Consider the following 12219-nt stretch of genomic DNA (forward strand, 5'->3'; position numbering starts at 1 on the left):
TTGCTATTCCTCCTTCTCCTCTGCTCACCCCCATCCACATGTGCGCACACTGCGTGGACTGGTTGCCCCTTTGGCTCATATGTTGGAATCGACCAGGTAGGCCAGCCCTGCCATTGGGGCATTAGTAAATGTGCCTGTGCGTGGGTCTCGGTCCAACACAGTTGATATACATTTGTTTACCTGTTATAGTTGCAAGTTGTACAGGCTGACATTGCCTCGATCGACAGTGATGCTGTCGTTCACCCGACAAACACTGACTTCTACATCGGTGGTGAAGTAGGTAATGCCTAGCCGGGTGCTGCCGAGTGTGTGTGTGCATGGTCAGTCAGCCGCCGCAGACAGCTTGATCCTTTGACAGCTATGCAGGCTGCATTCATTTCACACTTCCAGCTGTCCTGACCTTCCCAAGGTCTCCTGTCCCTGGGTTGTGAACAGAGAAATACAGCTATCAGCCAGGAGGCATCATGTAGCTCACAAGTGGGCACTTCTGGTTTGGAAACTGGTTCAGCAGCATCATTTCTTCATTTTCTTCCCAAGGCGCAGCTTTGTGGGAGCCTGGGTTCCCAGGTGATTCAGCCTCTAGGAGCATGCAGGGAGACCAGGTCCGTGTCATGCATGGAACAGACACACACGAGCGCATGGGCACAGGTCTGCCCCCACACATCTCTTGTGTCAGAGCACACCCACTCCTGAAGATGGCCTTAAAGCCACAGGTGCCCAGTGGGACCTTTTCAGAGTGCTGTCCACCCCTGGAGGTGCTCAGACTGTAAGTGTGTGAAAATCACCTCATTGTGTGGTGTGCTCTCGCCTGGCAGCTGACGGTGCACCGTTGGTTGGCCTTTGGCATGTTCAGCAGCGGAGGGTGGGCAAGGCAGAGAGAGCACTCAAGATGCCAAATCCTATAGCTGCAGATTTGCCAGCACAGCATCAGGTATGCTGAGGGACTTCTACAAGGAGACAGCATCCAGCTGTAATGGGAAAGAGCACAGGGTTGGAGCTAGGCAGAAGGAGCTTGACTCTAGCCTCACCGTTTCCTGGTATGGGGCCTGGGCAAGTCACCTGACTCCTCAAGGCCTCAATTACTGTACCTGTAAAATAGTGGTTATACTGAGGATTACATTAAATAATGTAAGCAAAGTACCTCATTTCTTGCCTGGCTCATGATTGTGCTCATTGTATGGTGTCGCCATCGTGTGTGTATATGATTTTTTTCAGTAAATATGATGGTCTCAGGAGCAACATTCTAAGTATAAATTCAGATACCAGCCTCCAAAGAGAATGTTACATTTCTACTAAGCACAAAAGTGAAGTCATCCTGAAGGATAAGAGTATCAGAATTTTCCCAAGTGCCCAAGATACTAGGTGTGCAGTAACTCAGCCACCTGTGCCTGTCCAGCTCTGTTCAGTGTCATTAGCAACAACTGCTGCTCACAGTCTTCCTCTGCCGCTGTGATTTGGGCTAATTACTCTCCTGGGCATTTTGGATTTCGGACATGGATAAAAAGACAAACTGGATGGAAAGTCAGGATTTGCCAGGTCTGCCCAGCCAAAATAAAGTCAGGCTGTCAGCAATTAAAATAAACTCCCCTTTCACAAGACTTCGGAGGAGTTTAAGAACTCCTAAATCAGGCAGCTTAAGAGAAAGACGCTTCCTTTCTTAACCAAATGAAGACTCAATGGGAGGGAGGTACTTACTTGGAGGAAAATAAATAAACAGCCAAGGGCTTGCTTGTCTGTCTTTCAGCCAGGAGTGATTAAGGCCTGGGCTGATCCTGCCATCCAAGACATTTGGTGACATGGAAATTATGAATTTCCTGGGCAAAAAGTATCCCAGCAGGCCTAGGGAGAGGAGAAGGTCCACCGACCTGCTGCGGCCGATGGAAGGCGTGTGTTTGGCAGGATTAGCCATGACAGGATGTAGAGCTGGAGGCTTTGGGACAGGGCTTGAACCAGTTGAGAGTAACAGGCAGAGCCAACTGTGCGTATCTAGAAGAGCCTAGTCCTTCCTGAACTGGTCTTGTTAAAATAATGACAGTGCTAACGCTCTTCCCTCTGACACGCTTGCCCTCAGCTCACTGATATGCACAGGACAGAGATTATTAGCCTCAGTTGGCATATAAGCGACCTGGGTTAAGAGCTTGCCCACGGTCATGCCACACATCACTCATGACACTGTCAGAGCTGGAAAAGACCTCAGCAGGTCCAGACATCCCGCCTGGCAGAGGAGGAATGACTGTGCCAGAACCAGAACCCAGGTCTTCCAAAGCCCACCTCGGTGTTTTTCCTGCCCAGTGAACCAGTCCAAACCAGTACTGAACCCAGATATTTTTACATTGCCCAAACAATGGCAAACCAGATTTATACATGGTCTCAATTGGTTGTAGCTCCCACTTTGATGTGTTAGAGGGGGGAAAAGGAGGTTAGGACGTAATTGCTCCATTTCTCATATTTGGTGTGAATTCCTGAGTCCTGAGACTGCTGGAAGAAGGAATGCGAGTGCAGGAATGCTTAGCCCCAGTGATTAACTTTGACCGATCCAAAGTTCTTTCTAACAGTGAAATAGACCACGGGCTTAGCCTGACATTTGTCCAAGCCTAAATTTTCGCTCAGGATGTTTTGAACACTGATACTTATGCCTGCTTTCTAAGCATGAAATAATCTTCTCGTTCTCATGGGAGTAACACATGTTTATGCTTGGGGGCAAATAAGCCAATTGCTTTATGATTAACCCTGAAGTTAAGCCTAAAAAGCAAGAGTCTTACATTAAGAGTGTTGACAATCCAGTTGAAATGGGCCTGTTTCGTGTTAAAAAGTACACGTGTGTCTACATGAACATGTGCATACATATGTGTGTGTGGGAGTCAAGTCCTGACTGGGTTGCTTGCCTGCAATCTAGGGTGGAATTTTTAAGTTTGGGACATGCATTAAGTGTATCTTAACTTGCAAGTTTCACTTCTAATTAAAGCAATATTTAATTACAGTAAAAAATTTTAAAGTAAACACTCTTCCTAAGATAAAACACCTTTAATTATAAATCAGCCCATTTTCTTAAATATTTCATATTTTAGAAAGTATTTGATAGTACTACTATCATACTGGTTTTATTTTGCCTTCCAATTTTGCCAGTTCTCACCAAAGAGTCGATATGCCAGAGAATGAGGACCTTAAATGGTCCAGCCCATGCATATTGGTTTGCCTCTCCCTTCAGATTGAGAATGGGCTGAGAGGGAAAGCTAGACCAGTGGTAGCTGGGGCAGAAGTGTATGGGACCCAGCTAGCTGATTCAGACTCCAGATTCCTTTTTCTCAGCTGCATGGATATGTCAGGTGAACCTGTATTTGGGTCTCACCTGGGTTGTATCTTCAAAGTCTCCAGTTCCTGGCAGGGTAGGCCTGAGTCTTCTCCTGGAGCACATGACCCATTCTGCTGCCATCTCTGATGCTGAACTGTAACAGAAACACGCAGCAGCAACGCATGGCAGTCTCTGTGAGAGGAGTGTGTTTTTCCCTTCTGACACCTCTGTCACTTAAAGCCTATTTTGCTGCTTTTTAAGACAGGTGAAGGCATGAGGAAGGGACACCAGATCCCACCTCAAGGACCCTAAGTTAATATCTCTGAAAGCCCAGCCTTCTCTTTGACATCCGAGAGCTCCTTGTGGATGATGGGCTGCTGGCCGTGTGCGTACAGTGGGACGGCTTACAGGTCTAGTCCCTGCCTCTAGCCCTGGCTCTGTCAGATTTGTGACAGTGCCCAGGCTGTTTGCTTCTAGACACTTCCTGAGGTTAGTTCACCCATGCAGAATAAGCATGTGAGTGGGCAGGTTTCTCTCAGATAATCAGTCCTAGTCATTACAGGGTGAATCTGAAGAGAATTTGGGCTGCTGCATTCCAGTGCGCCCTGACTGGCCCGTATCTGAATTGTGCCAGGTGCACATTGATTTTTCCAAGACAAATGGTGAATCTTAAGGGGAGTATTTTATCCTCTCCTGAGGAAAAGTACTTTAAAATGTGAAAAACTGAGGAATCAGAGCTTAAGGAATGATTAGACCCCATTCTGGCCAAACTTTAATGGATGATACTGTCACAAATTTGATTGCTGATCCCTATCCCACATGAGATATTTAACCCAAAAGTCTTAGAGATGTTGATAATCTTGTTTGGGAAACTGGCTTTCATAGCAGAAATCGATTACTTAGCAAGTATCCTAATTCAAGAAAACACAGTGCTCCCGACCACCACTGGATTTTTTTTCTTTTTTAAAATCTGGTCCTGAGCTATTAAGACATCCTTCTTCCCAAGCCTTTATATAAGTTTATCTTTAAGCTCTGCTTCAGATGTTGCTCTCCTTTACCTAAGATGATTCTGAATCATTGATGTAATTAAGGAAATACAGTGTCTAAGACCTTTTTTTTTCTTCTTTTTTTTTTTTTTTTTGTATTCACCTATGACTCCAAAGCTGCAAAATAGAAACTAAGCATGGTAATAATGCTGGTCCAAAGGTGGCCACATCTGGACACTCTCTCCTGGGCCTCCTGCCAAGAGGAGAGCTAGCTGCTTGATGGGAGCATGGTATGCTTCTTCTAAAGCCTCCTTATTTGGGGGTTTTCCCCAGAGACAGAGACGAAAACTCAGGGGAGGCATTAGCATTTGAAGCCAGCACCATCTGGTTTCTCAAGCCGATGAAAAGCATGCAGGACAGACGTGTTTGCAAAGAACAGGCGTCTCCTGTTTCCCTAGCATCTATGGCGCATCCAGGATCACCCTGAGTTGGACCCAAATAAGGGGCAGCAGAGACAGCGAGGTAAAGCAGAAATGCCACAGAGTGGTAACTGGCTGATGATAATAAATCCCCTCTAAATTTCACTTTCCTGACTCAGCCAAGCTTTAGTTCCTGTTTTGCAGCCTTATAGAAATTTAGCTGGTCAGATCATTTGAAGTGTGTAGTCACCTGACATGCTATAAAGTGTCTGTGTGTGCCCAGAGACACAAGGATGGCCGTCTGATCTAGCCCTGTCCTTATCTAGGAAACACGCTGGAGAAGAAAGGTGGCAAAGAGTTTGTGGAGGCTGTTCTGGAACTCCGGAAAAAGAATGGGCCCTTGGAAGTTGCCGGAGGTGAGGTGGGGAAGCCACTGTGCTTATTTGGGCGTGACACTTGCAGTGTGACGGAAACCATTTTATACGATAGCTTAGAAGTCAGAGATGAGCAGCCAGGCAAGACGGAGGCAAAGGAAAGCCCGTTAGCCCATCACATGCAAATGTCAGGGGAACTGAAGGTTTGGGAAAATCACCTTTCCAAATTTTTTCTTTTTTAATTATTTAAAATAGCTTCTAAATGTTTGTTGTCTAGACCTCAAAGTTTGAGGAGTTACAGGAACCAGGTTTGACAAATCTAAGAGCTGAGCGTTACAGAGAGTGATACTGAGCTATCGGCAAAACTGCTGGTGAAAGATGCAAATTAATAATTTCATTCAGCCGTTGGTGTTTTTAACTGGAAAACTGTAAATACACAGTTCTCATTTGCCAGTCACACCTTTCCTGATATGAGGTGGAAGAAAAAAACCGGACTTGGAATCTGATGTCAGGAGGATTATTGCAAAGAACTGGAGACAAGTTACTTCTTCCTCACTGATGCAGGGCTGAATTGGGGGATTTTAGGGGGTCAGTACGGCCTGCGGGGCAAGGGCCTCCTAAGGGCAGTGGGTTAAGGCCCAGCTCCCCCGACCAGCCAAGTGAGGAGATTACTCTCTGTGGGCTCGGGTTTTCTCTTCTTCCTAGAGCATCCTGAATGCTCATTACTGTTTTTGAAATCCTGTTTCTGTTTTAAAAATGAATCTCAATTAAATACAGACATCAATCATTACTATGTAACACAAGCCCTCTCTCAGGGCCCAGGGATGAACTGAACAGAGGGTACTCCGGGCCCTGCCCCTCTTTCCCCAGTGACCACACTTCCTGTCTGGGGCTAGTCATGGGGCCTAATGGGATAAGAGGGTGTCATTCCCTTTGCTAATATGTGGGTTTGACCTCTTTTATGTCAGTTCTGTTTTGCCTGCAAGAGGCCTGGCATGTTGGGACATGGAGAGCCACTAATTATAAAGTTCTCCAGCCAGATCCATCAAAGTCACAAATATACAAGGGAGGCCACACACAGCCAGAGGCTCCTGGCCTTTCCTCAGCCCATTCCCAGCACTTCCCTGTGCCAGCCTGTGGTCCTTTCCCATCAGTGCTTCTCAAATCATGCCCAGGTAATTCCAGTCGGTGATCCTCAGCACATCGCTTGACAAGAGGTGGCCATGGTGCTGCCACCAAGCTCTGCTGGTGAAACCTGAGCCACAGCTCATGCAAACCCATCAGATTTAGCCTGGTTTAAGATATTTTTTGCTTGCTTTAATAAGACGTTTTTTTCCCCTTATTTTAAGAACTATTTTAGAAAATATTTTAAAAAGTGTGAAGAAGATAAAACATACCCCTACTCTACTGCCTAAAGATAGCCACTGCTAACATGTTTCTTTACAGTCTTTTTCTATGCACAGTTTAGCAACGACTTTCCTATGGACAGACCAGTGAATTAACACCCCCCACCTGAGTTTCTGTAGATCAACACGGCAGCCCAGAGGTCTCTAGCCCAGTCAGTGAGCGGAGCCAAGGCCCAGACTTACACCCCATGACTCTTAGTTCAGAGCTGTTGCTGCTACACCACAAGGTGCCACCCACGAGTCACGCTATCTTCAGGGTCTACTAGTGATGACCTTAACAACTTATACTCTTGGGAAATGCGGATGGATGTTCCTCAAAATATGGATTCTGTAGTTCAAGTAGGTTTAGGAAACTTCACCTGACCAAACAAAAAAAAAGTGGGTGTTTTCCTGTAGCCGTGGTGTGGAGACTTCAGCATACTCCTGCATGCTTTGCCCCTGTAGCTGCAGTGCTTGCCAAACCCGCTGGGCCCAGAACTCTGTGCAGGGCTGCTATGGGACAGCGATCCTTGGAACATGCCCTGGGAGACACTGGGCTGGTGCCTGACATTCCCTGGTATGTTGGCAGGCCGAGGCCGGTGTCTCTAGATCTGACAAAAGAGTGACCTTGAGGAAAGGCGGGTCTGCTGCGGAGATATACAGCTGAAAGCAGCTCCCGTCCCAGGAAAAGAAAACAGTTCCATCCAAAAAAAACCAATCTAATTCTGTCAAAACTAAACCGGATCAGTTAGTCACACAGCCTGTCAAGGTAGTCCTTAACAGGAAACAGAAGATGGCATCAGAGATGCTGCTCAGGTTGCTTACCAAAAAATGAAAAGAACCAAACCCATTGCTGTCGAGTCGATTCTGACTCATAGCAACCTATAGGGCAGAGTAGAACTGCCCCATAGGGTTTCCAAGGAGTAGCTGGAGGATTCAAACTGCCGTTTAGCAGTTGAGCTATTAACCACTGCACCACCAGGGCTCCACTCATTAAAAGGCGTTGCTGTTTATCCTGATTTGTGTCTAGGAGATTTATAGATACCTCATAATTATTTACATAAGAATCCACTTGAGGAAAAAGGGACTGAAAACCCAAAAAGGCAATTAATTCAAGGATGCAAACATTTGGACACATTTAGTTGAGTTAGGTGGTTAACACCCTGCCTTCTGGGAGCACCCAACCTGCTTTCTGAAGGGAGAGAGAGGCCTCGCTATAATCCTGACTAAAATTCCGGGGGGTGATGCATCCCAAATGCCAGTTTTCCAAGGCTGGGTCTTGGCTTGGCTGTCCTTGGAGTGAGAAAAGATGAGCAGTTCCAGCCCCAGAGCTCACGTAGGGGTCACAGCACAGCAGGAGCTGGGTTCCTCCTTGGACACAGGCCACAGGAGGGCCAGGACAACACTGTAGCTGGACAGTGAGTCTGTTTGGCACCTTGTGCCCGTGTGCCTTGCAGAGGAATAGAACTCACTGTTTCTATCTTGTCCTCTCCAGCCGCTGTCAGTGCAGGCCACGGCCTGCCCGCCAAGTTCGTGATTCACTGTAACAGTCCAATCTGGGGTGCGGACAAATGTGAGGAGCTTCTGGAAAAGACAGTGAAGAACTGCTTGGCCCTGGCAGACGATAAGAAGCTGAAATCCATTGCATTTCCATCCATTGGCAGCGGCAGGTAAGGCCACAAGTCAGTCGCGGCTGTAACTCTCCACCTATTTGCTGTGTGATTGTGGAGCTCTGACTGGGCAAGGCCCTCCTGAGGCTGCCTTAGTGCACCTGCTTTGGTCGAGTGGACCAGAAACATGAAGCAGGACAAATGCAACATTAAACAGTGATGAAGGACATTTCCAGTGATGTAGTGAGACACGATGCCTGATTCCCATGCATCCTTCACCTCAACAAATCTGCTTACTTGGCCTCTGTCCTTCTGTCCTGCTGCCCTAGGTGACCCTGATGGCCTGCTAAAGAGGTAAAGGGACCTGGTAGAACTGAATGAGCAATTATGTGATAATGAAACAGGGCTGGGTCCCTGCCCCACCTCCCATCCCTGAAGTATCCCCAGAGGGTCTCAGAGGCCTTCACAAACATCACAATTGCCCCTAAGACAGATACACAACCAGAGGGCCACCACTAGAAGAATGAGTCCTTTGATAGCTAATGGGGCAGATGGGACTCAGTATCAATCCCAATCACCCCACCTACCTGATTGCGCACTCCTAAATACCAGTAAATAGTCTACCAGGTTCCTGCCCATCAGAATAGCACCAGGCTCTGGCTTGCGGGGTCAGGCCTGGAGTCAGAGTCCTGGCCTGGACACTAACCCGCTGAGCAATCTTGTGTAAAGTAAGCCCCACTCTTAAGCTCAACCCTCTACTCTGTAACATGAGCATCATAATCCCCCGTGCAGCATCTCAGGATTGCTCTGGAGATTAAAGGAGGTCTTAGAAGGAGAATGCTCTGAGAACTCTGAGTTGTGGTCCAGATTTGAAGGCTTGTCAGCAGAGCTGAGGTTGTGGCCCACTGTCCATTACATCACCAGGATCCTCCCTGCCAAGGGTCTTAATTTGCAGGTTTCTGAAAGGCTCTGGGTCTGGATTGGGCACTAAAGCCAAGGAAAATGTTTTAGAGGCCGCACCTGCTAGTCTCTTGGGGCCAAGAGGGCCCACCACCCAAGGCTGGTGATTTGGTTTGGAAGGCATACCTGCCACTGTACCTGGGGCTTCCCATCCCAGATCATGAACCTTCTTGGTCTCTGCCCCTCAGAACATGAGGAAGGCAGGGTTGTGTGGCAGCAGCGTGGATTTCCGGCAGACCGACTTCCCTTGGCACCAGCTTCCCGTGGTGGGGGCTGGGCACCGCAGGCTGCACAGTTCTCCTGGGTGAAGCCTGCATAACAATCTTCATGACCGTTCCTTGATTTATTGAAAGCAGCTCTTTTCAAAGCACTTCCCTTGCAAACCCTCAAGGAAAATGGAGAGTGGATTTTGCTCTTTTCATCTCGAGCAGTCCTCGTAATTCTGCCTCCCTGAGCGTTGCGATCACTGAGGTCCCACACATCAAGTGAGAGTGATGGACTAGCACTGATGGACTTCCTATCACACTGCACTGGGATATCTCCTCAAGCAGAGTTAGACCGAGTACCAGCAGACGGCCTTGCCCACAAGCAGCTGGGCACTGCCACCCTTCCCCAGGTCTTTCTGTGGGGCAAGGAGGGTCCGACTACGTGAAAAGATTGCTAGATGTACCTGAACCTTCTCCTCCGGTACCTGTATCACTGCCCCACTGTGCCAACAGCAGAGCGAGCATTTCCCTGGCAGTCCCACACTGGTCAGCGAGCTGTGGGCAGGCTCACCTCCCCTTCCCTGGTCCAGCTGCTGTGGGCCTCCTGGGCCACTGCTATTTTGGGGGAGGTGCCCTCAGGCCTCTGCCGTTTCAGAGCAGGGTTTTTCCTCAAGGCTACTGGCAGAAGGAAGCTGGGGTGCCACAACAAGTACATCCCCACAGTGTGGAGGGGACTCTGAGCAGAAGACAAATGAAAAACCACTTTTGTAGCTTTAGGATGTGCTCCTAGCACACACTGGTGTGTGCCTGCAAGTGCACACACTCTGCAAGCGCGCACACTCTGCACGCGCGCACACTCTGCATGCTCTGAGTTCAGCTTCACTGCCCAAGTGCAGGGCAGCCCACATGCACCCAGCCAAAAGCTGACGATCACACACATATTGCTTTGGACTGCTGTCTGTATTTTCAGTTACTATACTTTTCCTTTCTATTCTCTTTTGCCAGAGGCATATGTTGAACATCACTTTAAAAGTCAACATTATTTAAATACATGTTGAAAATAAAGCTCACAGAGACAGAGCATCTAAAAGCCCTTTCACTTGACTCTAAGAGCAGGTGCAAACACAAACTGACTTCATAAGGTGGTCAGCAAACACCCCGCAGCTTGAACTTCCCTGGAATTATGGAGTCGTGTGATAGGTGCCAGGGCCCAGTCCCAGAGGGGATTCAAGACCATTTTTGGACAAAGTGCTTTTAGATCAGAGTTTAAGTGGCCGTGTTTCCTGCTGCTCCCACTCTACTATCCCCCGCCTCCCACAAAAGATCAGCTGTTTGCTACAGTGCTGTGTGATCGTCAGTAAATGAATGAACCTCTCTGTCCCTGGGCTTCCTTATCAGTGAGCGAGGCTGTGGGGACTGCCCTTCCTCAAGTGGTTACAAGGCTCAGTTAATTAATGCTTCAGACGCACTTTGATCTACTCTGATGAAAGGTGCTTCTGAAGAGAGAGGCAGTTGGAGTTTTTATTGGAGGTAATAATTTCACGCTCTTTCACATGGCTATTGGGAGATTTTTAATTGAAGCATAAAAGTAATTCCCATAAAAAGGCCTCTGTTATTACAAACTTATTTACATTTTTCATGGAGTAAAAAGTTTTAAAAAATAATAAATTGCAAGCTTTTAAGAAGGCGGAATGCCAAAGGCACACATGTGCACAGCCGCCCCAGCCCCAACATCTGTCAGGCAGACATCGTTCCACAGAGCCATGTAAACAGCTGCCCTCTCTTTCATGAGTCAAGAATGGGATTACACCAGAGCCGGTCAGTAAATCATGGTAGGTTTTAGGAGGGGAAATAAAACGGCTTGTTTGTGGCATCTAGTGTCTCCGGCATAGAAGTCATGTTGGAATTAATATAAATGCAGACATGTTGGGGAAGAGCTGTGGGATCACTTTCTCCTTGCCAAGGCTCAGCATCTGTGGCACCTGTGGAAGGATGATGAGCCTTGCCTGTGTGATGGTGCCCGCTTGCCCACTCCCTCAACCCATTGACCCCGGTCATGCTGAGGCACTTGGGACCCCCAGTGTAACCTTGGCCATGGGAAACTGCCTTTGGCATCTGGACACCCTGTCCTCAGCCAGTCTGGTCACGGTATTTATTGACATCCCCACTCCTTCAACTCTGTTTCACATTAGGGGGCGACCCCTCTGGAGGGGCAGTATACAGGGACTAGCTAGTTTGGAGTTTTGATTAAACTCTCCTTAGATTTATGAACTTAAAAGTAAAGCCAGTTTGTTTTCTTCTAGCTACAGTTTATGAGTTTTCAATGAGTCCTAGGCACTGTGCTAAACCCTTTATCTGTGTTATCTTACAACAACCCTAATGGGAGCATGAGAAACGGACGCTTGGAGGGGTTTAGTGACTCACCCGAGGTCACGTGGCTTATGTTGGTAGAGCTAGTTTGAGCAGAGGCCCTTGGCTTCAGAGCCCATGACAGTAGGCACATGGATCCCTGCCTCTTGTCCCCCTGGGTCAGACAGACTCTTGTTCCCAACTGCTATCACCCAGCCAAAGGATGGCCTGCTGCTTGCACACTTCTGTGTGCATGGATTTTATAGGGAACCTGTGGAAACACCACCCTGTATTTCCTTGACCTGCACAGGGCCTCTCTACCCCTCAAGCATTGTCCTTAGAGGAGACAGAAAAGGACAGAAACAAACTGAAAGGCCTCTGGATTGGGGAGAATTAATTATGAACCCAAAGCATGTGAGCCCTAGAGTGAGAGATGAGAAGAGGCCACTTCAGGGCTATATTGCCCAGCCTCTCTCTAGCTGCAGGGTAGAGCCCCAGAGGACGCATCGGACCATCTCCAGTCCCCTCTGAATGTCCACTTCCCCCTCTTCAGGCCACTGCTCTCAGATCGGACCCTGATAGGCTTGGTCTTTACCCCTGGCTGGAGAGGCCTCTGGGTGGAACAACTTCAGACTGTC

The 12219-nt window shown here is 48.0% G+C and overlaps 1 protein-coding gene across 5 annotated transcripts in view; it reads left to right on the plus strand.

Annotated features, from left to right (window-relative positions):
- LOC101346422 (core histone macro-H2A.1) overlaps positions 1–12219 on the plus strand; it is a 73007-nt gene that overhangs the window by 53158 nt on the left and 7630 nt on the right. For 2 of the 5 annotated variants that reach the window (XM_004384704.2, XM_012557933.2), the window contains exons 6-8: positions 190–280; positions 5024–5113; positions 7952–8126. In XM_004384704.2, the coding sequence (XP_004384761.1) occupies positions 190–280; positions 5024–5113; positions 7952–8126 (356 nt within the window). The remainder of the gene's footprint in view (positions 1–189; positions 281–5023; positions 5114–7951; positions 8127–12219) is intronic. The other 3 variants (XM_004384703.2, XM_012557932.2, XR_002825361.1) reach the window with 2 other exon arrangements.

The sequence above is a fragment of the Trichechus manatus genome, unplaced genomic scaffold (genome assembly GCF_000243295.1).
Source record: "Trichechus manatus latirostris isolate Lorelei unplaced genomic scaffold, TriManLat1.0 scaffold00127, whole genome shotgun sequence".
NCBI lineage: Eukaryota > Metazoa > Chordata > Mammalia > Sirenia > Trichechidae > Trichechus > Trichechus manatus.